This window comes from Oncorhynchus kisutch, linkage group LG1 (assembly GCF_002021735.2).
Source record: "Oncorhynchus kisutch isolate 150728-3 linkage group LG1, Okis_V2, whole genome shotgun sequence".
Taxonomy (NCBI): domain Eukaryota; kingdom Metazoa; phylum Chordata; class Actinopteri; order Salmoniformes; family Salmonidae; genus Oncorhynchus; species Oncorhynchus kisutch.
The window spans coordinates 46,676,444-46,692,160 of record NC_034174.2 but is presented as its reverse complement, the minus strand read 5'-3'; the positions used below and the strand labels follow the sequence as shown (position 1 = coordinate 46,692,160).

At 43.0% G+C, this 15,717-nt stretch overlaps 1 protein-coding gene across 4 annotated transcripts in view; it reads right to left on the bottom strand.

Annotated features, from left to right (window-relative positions):
- wnk2 (WNK lysine deficient protein kinase 2) overlaps window positions 1–15,166 on the bottom strand; it is a 72,129-nt gene extending 56,963 nt beyond the window's left edge. For all 4 annotated transcript variants that reach the window (XM_031834017.1, XM_031833999.1, XM_031834006.1 and 1 more), the window contains exons 1-6: window positions 13,706–15,166; window positions 9,374–9,546; window positions 7,327–7,547; window positions 6,833–6,990; window positions 5,750–5,838; window positions 4,524–4,743 (exon numbers count right to left, since the gene is read on the bottom strand). In XM_031834017.1, coding sequence (XP_031689877.1) covers window positions 4,524–4,743; window positions 5,750–5,838; window positions 6,833–6,990; window positions 7,327–7,547; window positions 9,374–9,546; window positions 13,706–14,380 — 1,536 coding nt within the window. In that variant the 5' untranslated portion in view covers window positions 14,381–15,166. The remainder of the gene's footprint in view (window positions 1–4,523; window positions 4,744–5,749; window positions 5,839–6,832; window positions 6,991–7,326; window positions 7,548–9,373; window positions 9,547–13,705) is intronic.
- Between the last annotated feature and the right edge of the window lie 551 nt (window positions 15,167–15,717).

Below are 15,717 nucleotides of genomic sequence, written 5' to 3'. Positions count from 1 at the left end.
TGATGAAGACGGCTGCACAGCACTGTCTTTTATCGATGGCGGTTATGATATCATTTAGGACCTTGAGCGTGGCTGAAGTGCACCCATAACCAGCTCAGAAACCAGATTGCATAGTGGAGAAGGTACGTTGGAATTCAAAATGGTCGGTGATCTGTTTGTTAACTTGGCTTGCAGGGCAGGGCAGGATGGATATAGGTCTTTAACAGTTTGGGTCTAGAGTGTCTCCCCATTTGAATAGGGGGATGACCACGTCAGCTTTCCAATCTTTGGGGATCTCAGAAAGAGAGGTTGAACAGGCTAGTAATAGGGGTTGCAACAATTTTGGTGGATAATTTTAGAAAGAGAGGGTCCAGATTGTCTAGCCCAGCTGATTTGTAGTGATCCAGATTTTGCAGCTCTTTCAGAACATCAGGTGTCTGGATTTGGGTGAAGGAGAAATTAGGGGAGGCTTGGGCAAGTTGCTGCAGAGGTGTGCTGAGCTGTTGGCCGGGCTAGGGGTAGCCAGGTGGAAAACATGGCCAGCCGTAGAAAAATGCTTATTGAAATGATTGATTATCGTTATGGAATTAGTGCTACAGGATGCAAATTTCTGTTTGAAAAAGCTAGCCTTAGCTTTCCTAACTGACTGAGTATATTGGTTCCTGACTTCCCTGAAAAGTTGCATATCGCAGGGGCAATTCGATGCTAATGCAGAACACCACAGGATGTTTTTGTGCTGGTCAAGCGCAGTCAAGTCTGGGGTGAACCAAGGGCTATACCTGTTCTTAGTTCTACTTTTTTGAACGGGGCATGCTTATTTAAGATGGCGAGGAAAGCACTTTTAAAGAGCAACCAGGCATCCTCAACTTATGGGATGAGGTCAATATCCTTCCAGGATACCTGGGCCATTTCAATTAGAAAGGCCTGCTCGCTGAAAAGTGGAAGCTCGAATTGTTTGGGCACAGACCTGGATCGTATGACAGAACTCTGCAGGCTATCTCTGCAGTAAATTGCAACTCCGCCCCCTTTGGCAGTTCTATCTTGTCGGAAGATGTTATAGTTAGGGATGGAAATTTCTGGATTTTTGGTGGCCTTCCTAAGCCATGATTCAGACACGGCTAGGACATCAGGGTTGGCAGAGTGTGCTAAAGCAGTGAATAAAACAAACTTAGGGAGGAGGCTTCTGATGTTTACATGCATGAAACCAAGGCTTTTACGGTTACAGAAGTCAACAAATGAGAGCGCCTGGGGAATGGGAGTGGTGCTGGGGGGCTGCGGGGCCTGGGTTAACCTCTACATCACCAGAGGAACAGAGGAGGACTAGGATAAGGGTACGACTAAAGGATATAAGAACTGGTCGTCTAGTGCGTTCGGAACAGAGAGTAAAATGAGCAGATTTCTGGGCGCGGAAGAATAGATTCAAGGCATAATGTACAGACAAGGGTATGGTAGGATGTGAGTACAGTGGAGGTAAACCTATTACTTAGCCAACTAGAATAATGAAGTAAGAAGCTAATGTTAAAAGGAGCCTACTTCAGCAGGAGCAAACAATAAGGTATTAAGTTCTCATAATAACTTTGCTTTACAGAGAGTCGGCTACTGAGACAGACAGTGATGTGGCACTCAGTGGTGAGGCTGAGGCAGGCTGCAATGCATTCAGGAGGAAGTAGAGGAGACAGAGAGAGAGAGTGGAATCAAGCAGAGAGAGGGGTTAGTACAGTAGGTCACAAACTTGACGTCATGGCCCCATGTGGAGTCCCGTAAGAAAATTGGTACTAATCTTATCAAACAAGTTAGGAACTTAAAGAAAAGAAGACATGTTTCAATATGAACATCTCCACATGGCCTATCTTCCCTATAGACCTGCTTAAAAATTCAAGCAACACAGTTCTAAAAATGTCATTAGTTTTCGTTTTTATCTGTGGTTGTTCGTCTTATCTCAATCGCCCACTGGAGTCTATAGTTTACCCATTACTCAACTTTTTACCACTACATCACTGATGGTAAAATAGAATCGTAAGAAATATTGTAATAATTCATGTGAATGTGATAATACGATCATCTGTGTGCTCCATTGATGTCTGTTTGTGTGGAGCTGGATTATTAATGTCTAGGAATACAAATGTGAACGCTGTGTAATTTGAGAAAATAACTATCTACGTAAAGAGTTGATGATCCATTTCATCATTACGACTGATTGAACAGTTGCTGATGCTACGTGTCAGTGTGAGTCATTTCTCATATTTCCCCCCCTTTCGGGGGTATAACATTACAATTGTATAGCTAATAGGCTACGTGTTTGTATACTGAGCAAAAATATAAACACAACGTGCAACAATTTCTAGGATTGAACTGAGTTACAGTTCATATGAGGAAATCAGTCAATTGGAATATATTAATTAGGCCCAAATCTATGGATTTCACACGACTGGCAATACAGATCTATTGGTCACAGATGCCTCATGTACTTGTCACAGATAACTTATAATCAACGGGCCTCATGTACTTGTCACAGATACCTTTTAAGAAACGGGCCTCATGTACTTATAACAGTGTTTCTGTGCATTCATATTGCCATCGAGAAAATGCAATCGTGTTCGTTGTCCATAGCTTATAACCCCACCACCATAGGGCACTCTGTTCACAACATTGACATGAGCAAACCACTCCCCCACACGACGCCATACACATGGGTCTGCGGTTGTGAGGCTGTTTGGACGTGGTGCCAAATTCTCTAAAACGATGTTGGAGGCGGCTTATGGTAGTTAAATTAACATAACATTATCTGACAACAGCTCTGGTGGACCTTCCTGCAGTCAGCATGCCAATTGCACGCTCCCTCAAAACTTGAGACATCTGTGGCAATGCGTTGTGTGACAAAACTGCACATTTTAGAGTGGCTTATTATTGTGCCCAGAACAAAGTGCACCTGTGTAATGATCATTCTGTTTAATCAGCTTCTTGATAAGCAACACCTGTCTTGGCAAAGGAGAAATGCTCACTAACACGAATGTAAACAAATTTGTATACAAAATTCGAGAAAAATAACCTTTTTTTTTACGTTTCAGCTCATGAAACATGGGACCAACACTTTACATGTTGTGTTTATATTATTGTTCAGTGTAGATCGATTGAGGTGAATGAACCTACAACAGCAAAGGTGATAATGGCTGGGTTAATTATTTCTTGTTTTTGCTGTTCTCCAAATATATATACTGTATACAGTATATAAAAATATATAAGCAACTATGTCCTCTAGACTATATATATATATATAGTCTAGAGGACAGAGTTGCTTTCCATGAGGATGCCACATGGCTAGATTAAAGTAAAATGCTACATTTTACTCATCATAAAACAAAACATTTATTAAGGCTCATCAAATAAATGGTTTCTAGGGGACAATCATATAATTTCTCACTCTATAACATAAATATCATACTCTGCAACTGGTACTGCAAATACACCAACAGTGTCTGCAAAACAGATCTGAGCCATGATAATGTGAACCCTGCTCACCAGGTCCAAACAGTTGGACTTGTTCCGAAATGGATCCATGGCTTTCCTACCTGACCCGATATGATTAAATCAATACTTGTTTATTAAAGATAAGCATTATATCGTTAGATTATAGGAGTAACATTGGTAGTCCTAAAACATTCTTTGTCACATATCAATCATATCAAGTTAAAACGGTCATATCAAATTCAACTGTCGGCGTCCAAGGGAGCATCGGTGCTCACTGAACTTCAGAGGCCTGCAGCTATAGCCTAATAATAGCCACACCACACCAAACCTTCACAAAGGTTTCTAAACTTCATAGGGGTATTATCAAAAGTAAGTCAAGTCGGTGTTTATTAGGGTGAACACTAGGATTAGCCTACAGTTGGAACTTAAGTTAGCCAATGAAAATGTCTCAACAGAATTAACCAAAACACTTTTTGCATACTTAAAGAACTGGTTTAGATTAGGATAAATAGGCTTACAATAATAATAATAATGATATATAATAATAATAATAATAATAAGGATAATAAAGATAATAAATACGAAAATAAATTAAAAGTTAGAAAATTGCATCAAACCTGAATAGCGACCTGTTCTTTTCACTGTACTCTTTCCCCTCTAACGTTCGCTTTACTTCAATGAAAAATGCCTCCATCGTCACAATCAACAGCAACCTAGGCCAAGGCTAATCTCTCTTGCTCTCTCTCTCTCCTCAGCAACATACGTACAAGAGGTGAGCGGCCGGAACAAGTTTCATAAGCTATGTTTTAAGTTGCAATGGGAGTGACACAGATAACAAGCTTGCACAGTTTTCTCATCACCTCACTGATTAAATTATTATAGGACGGGTCTAATCGGGTCCAGTTGGTAAATCAATTTTAATTGCACATACCCGAGTCCCGTGGCAATTATATCAGACCCGACCTAGATCCGAGACAAAGGTTCGAATTTTGGACTTCGAACCCACTTGGGCCCCGGGTCAGATCTCGGAATTTCGGGTCTGGTGGACCCATGAAGACCTTTACTCTGCTACTCACCATCTCCTGGGCCACGCCCTCTGGGGTCTCTTTCTCCAGGTCAAAGGTGAACTCGATGGCACCACTGTCTTTGTACTTCCCCTTCAGCTTCTTGGGGTCCTCCACCCACACCTTCAGGGCGATGGAACTCTTTTTCCCATCGTCCTCTTCGGCCAGCTCCACCCTCACGCCTGTGTCCTCCGCAAAGAAAGCATGGTTCAAGAGGTCCTTTATGCTGTACCTGTAGACAACAAACATATAGTAAAGTATACACACACGCACGTTCTCACACACACAACGCCGCCGCTGTGGAACGGTTATGGTGTCACTCAGAATGACTGATCCGAAACGTCAGTACACATAGGAACAGCAACAGTACAGACGTAGGATCTTCATTTGAGCCAGTCCACTTCAGCAGGACAATAGTCCCGCAGCAACAGGAAATGTGAATTATTATTTTGGGCCTAAACATTCAGAAGATGGAGGTGCTCAAAGTTGACCCATTTTGCAAACCCCACCATACTATGAGACATCCATGTCTTCATCACTGGAAAGATAAATGGTTGAGATTGATATCGTTTAAAAGCTTTACAAACAGGGTTGTCAAGCAATTTTCAAGTTTTTTGAAATAAATTACTATATGTTTTTATCCTGTCATTTTGTACCTTTAACGTCAATTATCTAAACTCAGATTTGTTTTCATATTCGCATATGTTGTAGCTTAGACTCTCTTTACACCATCATACGTTTTGTGCCCACCATCGGTTGGAGAAAATAAAAATAGGAGTTTCACGCATTTGTTGATAATTGACATTAAAGATGAAAACATGTCATAATTGAATTAACACATTTTTTTTTTCAAGAAATTAAATAATTTGACAATCCTGTTTGTAAGCTTTCAAATTATATCAATCTCAACCGTTAATCTTTTCCAGTAATGATGACATGGATGTCTCATGGCATGGTGGGTTAGGCAAAATGCCTCAACTTTGAGGACCTTCATCTCTTGAATGTTTTGGCATTCAGGTCCAAAAAGTCACTTTCTGAGTACTTCTACAATGGGCAAATAGTATGGAAGGTTTTATTCAAATCAAAAGGGGTGCGGTCAAAAAAGTGACTGAATTGAAATGGATGTACCCATGTGTGTTGTGTGTATGTGTTGGTTGTGACCATTTAATGCCCTCTAACTGCTCAGAACTTTACCAGCATACTTTACTTTACAGATGAACTTGACTTGGTCCACTTACCTCTCTTCCCGCCGATGGCAGATACACTCCCCGATGATCTCCTTAATCTCTGGGTCACTGATCTTATCATAGCTGGCAGGCTTCACCCCCTGGAGATGCCAGACACAAAGAACAACAATATGCAGGATGGGAAGTATATTCTATGTGATATCTCACACTGTATGACGTAAGAAGAATGTCATGGGACAGAAAAACAAAAACAATCTTCCTGAGGACAAATATAAAATATATTTGATTATTTGGATCCCCAGGTGTGACAGCTACTGGTCCTGGAGTCCACAAATACCATTTCTCACACAGTCTTGCACTGAGTCAGAGTGTCACAAAAATAACACACAGAGTGTGTGACCTTCGTTCTTTGCGACAGGAGTAAGACGGCTAACAAATGTCCCACTCCAGTAAGAACAGACTCCCCGTGGTGACATGTCGTCTACTTCACTCCAATGAGAAGTGATGAGCTGCCTCAGCTGCCGTTACTCTAGAGAGGAAAGTTGTGGCAGGAAGCTAGCTCCCTGTGAAGAAATGAATGGGCAACGTCCCAAAAGGCACCCTATTCCCTATGCAGTGCACTACTTTTGACCAAAAGTCAATCAAAAGTGGTGCACTTTAGGGAATAAGGTGCATTTTGAAATACAGGCATGGTCTCCATAAGTCATAAACACCTTATTTATCCTTGTTGAAAGAACGGCAAACTATTTCTGAAAATGTGATGATTCACTTCCTTTTAAACCTCTGCACCGTACATTCCTCTGGGTTGTTGTTGTACTTCAAAAAGCACACTGCAACAACTATCTTTTTTTTAAAGCAGCAGAGAGAGAATTTTGATCATTTCGTTTGGTATTTTACTTTAACTAATTTGAGTGACTGTATCTGTGCTTTTTATTGTAAGCAGTAGCATCTCTTATCACTGTGGTAACTTTTTGGACTATATACTGAATATAGATCTTCATGGCTTTGCTGTTTGTGCTCGTAAGTAAACATCGGCGATCGCGATGAGATGGGTGACTTAGTGCTGGTGGAAAAACATAGGCGCCAGCACGGCGTGGGTGAGAGACAGTATTGTGCTGGACTCGCTAAACTCACGCTGGTGACTTTGCGGTAGATCTGAGCGGCGTTCTGGCACTCGGAGTAAGGGTATTCTGAGGTGGCCATCTCCAACATACACATTCCAAAGGCATAGACGTCCACCGCCTCGTCATAGTGCTCCTCATACATCTCAGGGGCCATAAACTCTGGGGTGCCTGGGAGGACAGAGGTCAGCGAAGAAGGCAAACGCAAACATCAAAGGTCACACGAGTTACAGGGCTCCTCTTGAAAGAAACAAGGTTCCCTAACACAGTGACACACACTCACACAAATATGATAAACATGCTAAGCTATCTCACATACTGTATACCCATCCGAAAGAGGATCAATGAATTCAGAAACAGCCTTTCGGGTCTCAAGTGGAGTCAAGGCTAAAGTACTGTCACAATCCATTAAGTGCATAGTTACAGTATAGATTCCATACCCTTTTACAGATGATTTGTTTACGACCCTTCCAAGCAGAGCATGAAAGAGCATGTGTAATTCCTCACCAATGACACTCTTGGCAAAGGAGGCCCTCTTGAGGGTAGCCAATCCCAGGTCCCCGATCTTAACAGAGCCGGTGGGGCCGGTGATGAAGATGTTGTCACACTTCAGGTCCCTGTGGATGATGGGAGGGTCCCTGGTGTGGAGGAAGTGGAGCCCCTTCAGGATCTGTCTACACCAGCTCCTCAGAACCTTAGGCTTCATCACCTTAAACCGCTTCAGATACCTGGAGGACAGTGGCGGTCGGAGCCATTTAAGATGAGGGAGGATGAATTTTTTTTTTTTTAGGAGCATGGCCTTATTTCTATTATAGCATACTGGATGACTGTCATTCATATTCCATTCACCCAGCTCAATGTATCCTCGATAGGTTTAGGCTACTGCATAATACTCAAATTTTCCTTGTACCCATCATGAGGTTTCTACAACCTATCATATGAATGAAAGTTGACAGCGTAAGTGCACAGGTCGAAATAATTTTGAGTAATCAAGGTGACAAACAGTGACACATTCAATAGCGCCTTGCACACTCTTGCCTGCATCTAGCTGATCTAGGGTGTAATCATTAATCCAACAGTTGCAAATGAGTTTCTATTGGACAAAAAAAATGTATGTTTGTCCCCGTATCGTTACGTTTTCTTTCTGTTTAAGAAATGTTTTTCAACAGAATCGGCGGAATGAATACACCCCTGATCACACGCAAACAGTTCACTTTCACAGCAGCCACATAAAAACAGCATGATCACTTTGCTCATTGTATAAATAATTCCTTCTTGCAACGATCTACGTGCTCTCCTCCTCTCACCTTTTCCCTTCGCTTGTGGACTTCAGTACACATCAGCTGTCTGTGACGAGGCAAAAAAAACTTTCCAAGCCAAACCTTCATATTATGACCCCTAATCACTACACACAGTCTACATCGCTGTAACATCATACTAGAACTACTAGAACTAATGCATTAGTAAACCCGCTACAATCATGCAGTACAGTCAGAAAGCAGCTTGGTAGTTACACCGGTGGGCCCGGTGGCAAAATAATTCATAAAACCAAAAGCTTACCTTGACTTGAAAGAGATCCAGTGTTGGATAGCAATAGCCAGCTAGCTAACATAACATCTGTTTGAGCCGGGTATTTGAGTAGGCTAAACTAGCTATCTGTGTTTCCCAGCTAAGTGAAAATTAAAAAATACAACTAAATACAGCTCTCTCTCCCTTTCTCAATGCTCTCTCTGTCAAAACTGTTATCTTTCTCTCTCTTTAAGTCAACTATTCACCACATGGTATGCACCGAAGTGCTAGCTAGCTGTAGCTTATGCTTTCAGTACTAGATTCATTCTCTGATCTTTTGATTGAGTGGACAACATGTCAGTTCATGCTGCAGGAGCTCTGATAGGTTGGAGGACATCCTCCAGAAGTTATCATAATTACTGTGTAAGTCTACTGAAGGGGGTGAGAACCATGAGCCTCCTAGGTTTTGTATTGAAGTCAATGTACCCAGAGAAGGACATAAGCTAGCTGTCCTCTGGCTACACCATGGTGCTACCCTACAGTGTGCTGCTGAGGCAAATGCAGACCTTCATTGCAAAACAGTGCGTTTTTACTGAATTATTTGGTGACACTTAGATATATTTAGTATAGTTTTATCTAAAAAGGATCACTTTTAAAATGTTTGACTATTTTGATTTTATAAAATTCACTGAGGTTGGTCCTCCCCTTTCTCCTCTGAGGATGAAGAGCAGACCATCAGCAGCAGCAGCATAATTGTCATCATCGCCATCATTATGACCACTACCATTACAATCCATCTGATGAGAACAATGATCATTTAACTATTAGTTTGCCCAATTAAGTTGTCAAACTGTGGATGAACTAATTTATCAAATGAAAACTTTCCACTGACACCAGTGGAATTTCCCCTTTAGGGAAGTTACTATTTTTCATTTCATAAGAACAGTTTAGGAGGTTTTACCTGACCTTGTTTAATGTTAAGCTCAGCAGTGTTGTGTGATAGGGAGAGCGGGAGGGAGGATGCTGCTGGTTGTGTTTGTCTCACGTTTTTAGTGTCCCTGAGGTCATGAGCTCTGTCACCAGAACGATGCACTTCCTCCCTTTGACTGGTGACTCCCAGAAGTCGTAGAAACGCACAATGTTGGGGTGCTGAAGACCCTTCAACATCTCTGCCTCCTCCTTAAACCTCTGGCGCTCCGCTTTGGTCAGCTTGCGGTCCTATGAGAAGGAAGGGGAGGCAATGAGATTATTCCAGTGTCTCGACCGTTATGTGATTGGTATAGAAACCCATGAATGTACTGTGGGACTCCTGTGGGCCATGTTTGGGAGTAATGCTATGAATTTCCCCCTAGGATTTTTTTTTCAGCAGCGGTGGCAAAGGTAGCTGTTTCCATAACACAAGTTATAAACTTCCTTCAAACTGCATGCAGAGACATAACAATGGTATCCATGAGTTCATATGACTATGGGTAAGTAGAAAAAGGGCTTAATTGCCGAAGTGTGTCTCGGCAGGAATATATATATATATATATATATATTTATGACACCTTTTAGAGCGGTGTAAACGATTTAGCAGCGGTCGGCCACCGCTGCAAAAAGAATATAGGGAAAAGACTGGGATTGAACACAAGTGTGATATTTTGAGTGAGGAAAGCGTTGGGATGGGAATCATTCATCTCTTAACAGCCATGTATAAAACCATGCAGTGTGATCTGGACATGATGCCATAGGTGATGTCTTCCAATGAAAGCACGATGTTCAGTAAAGATGTCTATTCTAAGAGTCTTGCTTTCTTACAAAGGCGTTGTGAAGCAGATATAGACTCTATACTAAGAATGAGGATGCCTTCCACAGCTGTAGGGAGGAGAGGCTGAATGTAACACCTGTGTCTTTGGGTATACAGCCTCTGGGTGATGGAGTTTACTGTGGATCAATATTTTGGCCCTCTTCTTCTCTTTAAATAGTGAAACAGCTGACAGTAAAGATCCTCTACATCTCTGTTCCACTCAGGACAGTCTGGCAGAAACCTTAGACAACCCCGGCCTGGGCGCACACACACACACACACACACATGCACACAGGAATACACTACAGTCACAGCCTTGAATCATGAGACCCACAAAACGAAAGATGATCCCAAAATCTTTTCTGTAACAAGATTCATACTCCCACATACATATACAAACACATATCAACTCTTCACACGGTGTACAGTATACAGTCAGTATAAACACCTGTGCACTGTGTACATGACCCAAATGACCACTAAACAGTGATGGAGAAGAGGGGACCGCAAGCATACAGCAACGAGATACCGTGGCTACAGTACACACAACCAAATACCCACTGAGACTCAGAGAGAAGCGTCAAAGGGACGCAAAGAGATGCAACAATACTGAGATACTGAGTGGCAAAGACACACACAGACACTCTCAAACACACACACACTTTTTCTTCTGGGAAGCGTGTGCATATAGTGTTACAGATTTCCAGATGGCAGTAATAAAGAATGTTCACATAATGTCCATTCACCAACATGGATTATTGGAGGAAGGTGCAGAGTCGTATTTCACCTAAAGCCCATAGCGACCTAAGCTGCCGTATATATCCGTATATCTAACATGTCGGTAAACAGATGCTAGCCTAGTAAGCATGTCCTTAATTGCCCATACTGTTTCCTATACAACACAATTTTCAGGATCCTATTCTGGAAGGAGGTTAACTGGGGAGTGGGAATTGCTCGGCGCTATCTAAGGATCATGTGGCAGTCTATGGATTTTTTTCCCCCCCAGGCAGGGCGTGGCAGTTACAGCATCTGCCTGCCTTACTGAGCTTTGTCATTGCGAAAGAAGACAGAGAAGCTATATTAGCACTCTGCTCTAATGGAATGGGTGAGACCCAGCATGACAGCAATGAGCTATGATATAAGACGCATAGCTTTACTGTGCCCGATACACAGCAAGCCGGAGCCGATCACTGCTTATCCCTAACTGACCCGCACAGGCGCACACTCCCTCTCATTCCCTCTCCCTTTTTCCCGCTCTCTCTCTCTCTCTTTCCATCTCCCTCTCTCTCTCTCTCTCTCTCTCTCGCTGCAGAAGGGAGCGCTTGCATCAGCAGGTTTAGCCTCTCCAGACAGATCTGCCCAGTAACGCCCCAGGGGATAGGCTGTCGTTTAGTTTAGCATGCTGTACTATCAGCCTGTCCACATGATGTGGAGACGTGCGGAGTGGAACGTTTGTTTTGCGTGTGTGTAGAACTGTATCCTCAGCTGATCAGACACACTGGCAGCTGGCAGTTTTTCCCTGAATCATGTTGCATCATCCACTGATCCGAGACGATCAGGACCTGGTAAGTCTGTCTGACCCAGGGATAGGGACGGAGAGAGAGGGAAACACACACATCCATATGATCAGTTGATTTACTAAATGAACGTGTACATTTGTGTATTTCTGCAGATGGCTGTATCCCCTTTGTCTTTTGACATATTTTTCACTCAATCATCCTCATTTTGCTCTCTCATTCTCTTTCATCTGGCTTATCTTTCTGTAGCTCTGTATCGCTCTCTTTTCTATCTCTCTTTATTTAGTGAGGTCAGAAAGTATTGGGACAGTGACAAATTGTTTGTTGTTTTGGCTCTGTACTCCAGCACTTTGGATTTGAAATTATACAATGACTATGGGGTTAAATTACAGACGGTCAGATTCATTTTGAGGGTATTGTCATCCATATTGAGTCAACTGTTGAGAAATTGCAGGACTTTTTGTATAGTCGCTCCATTTTAGGAAACCAAAAGTATTTGGACAAATTCACTTATATGTGTATTAAAGTAGTCAAAAGTTTTGTATTTTCATTCCATATTCCTAGCACTCAATGACTACATCAAGACTGTGACTATACAAACTTGATGGATGCATTTTCAGTTTGTTTTGGTTGTATTTCAGATTATATGGAGCCCAAATTGGTAAATAATGTATTGTGTCATTTTGCTGTCACTTTTATTGTGAATAGAATGTTTCTAAACACCTCAATATTAATGTGGATGCTACCGTGATTACCGATAGTCCTGAATGAATCGTGAATAATGATGAGTGAGAAAGTTAGAGGCATAAATATCATACCCCCCCCCCCAAAAAAAAATGCTAACATGCCCTGTTATTGGTAATGATGAGAGGTTAGCATGTCTTGGAGGTACAGTGCGATATTCGTGCCTGACTTCCCCAGGGGAACCTAAACAATGAAGGGGGCTCCAGGCTAAAACTGTTCCTAAAAACACCATCTCTCCGCTCCTGGGTCTAACACTGAGAAATGCTGCATCAGCTCCATAACAAAAACCCTCTCGCCCCTATGTGTCTGAAATAATGAATATCTCCCTCTCCCTTCCCTTGGCTTAGTTCCGGAACCACAACACAGACTCTGACTCGCCTACCTGTACACTGAAACAGTGTATTCATAGCATTACCTAATGGCTGGCATGGTGCAAATAGTAGGTTGTTTATTGTTAAATTACCACATCCATCCATACACATAGAACTTAGAACCATACATAGAACCATACACATAGAACTTAGAACCATACATAGAACCATACACATAGAACTTAGAACCATACATAGAACCATACACATAGAACTTCTAAAATGCTGGTATAAGATCATCTCAGTGAACTAGCCGAGTCGCTCTCTCTTTCACCCGTCTCTGCTCTGACACTAAACTCCTCTCTCAGCTCATTTGGCGACACCCTGAAACGCTCTATGCAGCAGTACAGAAACCTCGTATTGACTGCAAATGGACGCAATCCAGAACTGATGTGCAGCAAGATTACTGTATATTTTTTCCGTCCGCTGTACAGAGTTGTATTAAACACAATGGTGACAGGGTCTGCTTTCATGTGTGGGCGGAGGGAGGGACAGGTGGCGCAAGCCTGATAACCCATCATCAAAACTGGCGTCCCATCATCAGTACTACCAGCCTCCACTCTGTCTCGTCTGAACTAGCACAGGCTCAAGTGGTGGCAATCTACCGTAATGCTTTTAAATGCAACACGTCGTTTCTGTCAGTGTGTCTGTGCAGTGGTATCATAGGCCTCATAATAGACTACGGTTTCATGACCAAGGCCCTCATAACCAACAACAACAAAAAACGTCTGGGAAGAATTCAGCATCCTTAATGGGCTAACACTTGCCACATTTAGTGCAAAATGCTATATGGGCACCTTAGGCAGCCATAAGAATAGGTGTTATTACAGCTTCATAAAATAGTTATGAATATATAAATAAATACATGTATTCCGAAGGATGTTTCTAGTTCCAAACAATTAGACATTGTAATGGAGTTAGTGACTTAAAGTGTAAACCAAGGAGTCCTATTCAATTACCTGGAGTTCACACCAAGCAACTTCTACCCAGGTGTCTGTGTCCAGACCCTTGTAGACAGTCTTAAATGACCCTCTCCCGATCTCCGTATCGAATTTGAGAAACCGGCCCCCGGGTGAGGTGGACACGGCTTTTATCTCGTTCTCATCCTCGTTCTCGTCAATCCCCGCTTTCCCGGTGGTATCAGGCGACGGTGCAGCTGCATCGTCTGGTTTTGGCTCGGCCTCGCTCCTCTCCTTCTCTTCATCCGCGCTCACACTCTCAGTTGCACTGTCCTTCTGCCCCACTTGGCTCTCGGTGCTCGAGCTCTCCTGGACCTGGAAAGCTACGCGAGGTCCGAGCGCGCGGGTTCGGTCCACGATGGTGCGCAGGTGGACGCTGAGCATTGGAGTACTGTTGACGCATTCTGGCGCGTCCAACGCTTGATCGTCCGCGTCGGAAAACCACAAGCTTCTGCGAATAAACCTCTGACGGACCAGTCCCCGGTAATCCGACAAGGGGTACGCGCTCGGGTCGCTTGCCCCTCTCAGCGCTGCAGTTTCCATATTGTTGACATTCCGCTCTCCACCGTTCTCATAGATACGGATGTTGGCGTTGGTGTCAGAGTCTAAATTGGGAACCGAGGAGAATGTCGATCCAAGTGGCGCGTCCGAGACCGAGTCATCCCCGGAATCCATCCCCGGGAAATATTTAGACAGTTATCGGTGACATTCAGAGGCTACTGCTTTCATGGTCCTTCCTCAGCAGAGAGGATGTGCATAGGCTACCTGCAACGTTCGCATGTACTGACGCAGTTAGGCAGCTATACAATCCCTTAAACAGTCTCACTTGAGATATCTACCATATTTATAAAACGGCAATTAATAACGACAAAACTCTTAAAACAGTCGCAATGGTGCCACTGCATGATTTAATACGGCTCATCTTATCACGAATTAAGCCAGCCAGCCAAACAGCCAATTGAAATGTTGCATTAATACATTACAATTGTAATTAATTGCTATCATATGCAGTTTCGGTAAAGCCTTCGTTAATTGAGACTTTGTTTCATCCACTGATCGAATTGGTTACAGTGTAAGCTGCAGAACTCGTGGTAGGGAGAACTGCTACGATGAACACTCACGGTTGTCGGGCAAGGATAGTTCCCTGTTTCTCTCTCCAATCACTCAAAATACCCATCACATGCAACTGTCAGGTGAGCCGCTGTGACCACTATAATCGTAGGCTAGTCGATCCAGTAGCTGTTTATTGCGCATGTATTACGGTTATTTATCGATTGAAAAGCAGAATGAAGTCAGGGAAGTGTGACCTCCACATCACAGCATCGCCCCCATTGCATCGCCCCCTATGCGCAGCACTCCGCTGGGGGGGCAGTTCCTCTGTTGAGCGGTGTCCGGGTGCGGAGTAAAAGCGCTGATCAGATCAAATTGTTTGCTCACTGCGGCACAGTTTTCTCCCAGAGCATCTCACCGTTCGTTCGGACAGTATTTGTGCCATGTCTCTCTCAAATTACACTTTCTATGGCAAGGAGACAGGCCCATTTTAAGACACAAACCCACGCCCCTAGCAACAACACGTATCCAATAAATACGCACGTTTTTAGGCGCTATCTTTCAGCCTCCGTGACACGGGTTGTAATGGACCACACCACTCGCTGTGTCCTCCCATCCTCTGCATGACGCCACGGGCTCCTGTGAAGGACGAGAAGCCTACAGGGCGCTCTCTCTGTGCCCGGCAGAAACCTGCAAATTATTTCCGAAAAGGGATCACTGGGATAATTGCCTATTCTATTGTATTGTTTTCTGCTTTCTGTTTACTGCTCTTAAATGTGTAGAGTATAATGGAACAGCATGCACATGATCACCGATAAGTAGGCTAATTGCTTGTTCTTGATGGACTAAAATATATTCTAGCCTACATTCTATTCATTTGAGTTAAGTGCAGTAGAATAGAATAGAAAATAACCCAATAGAATATATTGGAATAGAACAGCCAGCAAATTATAGCCTAAAAG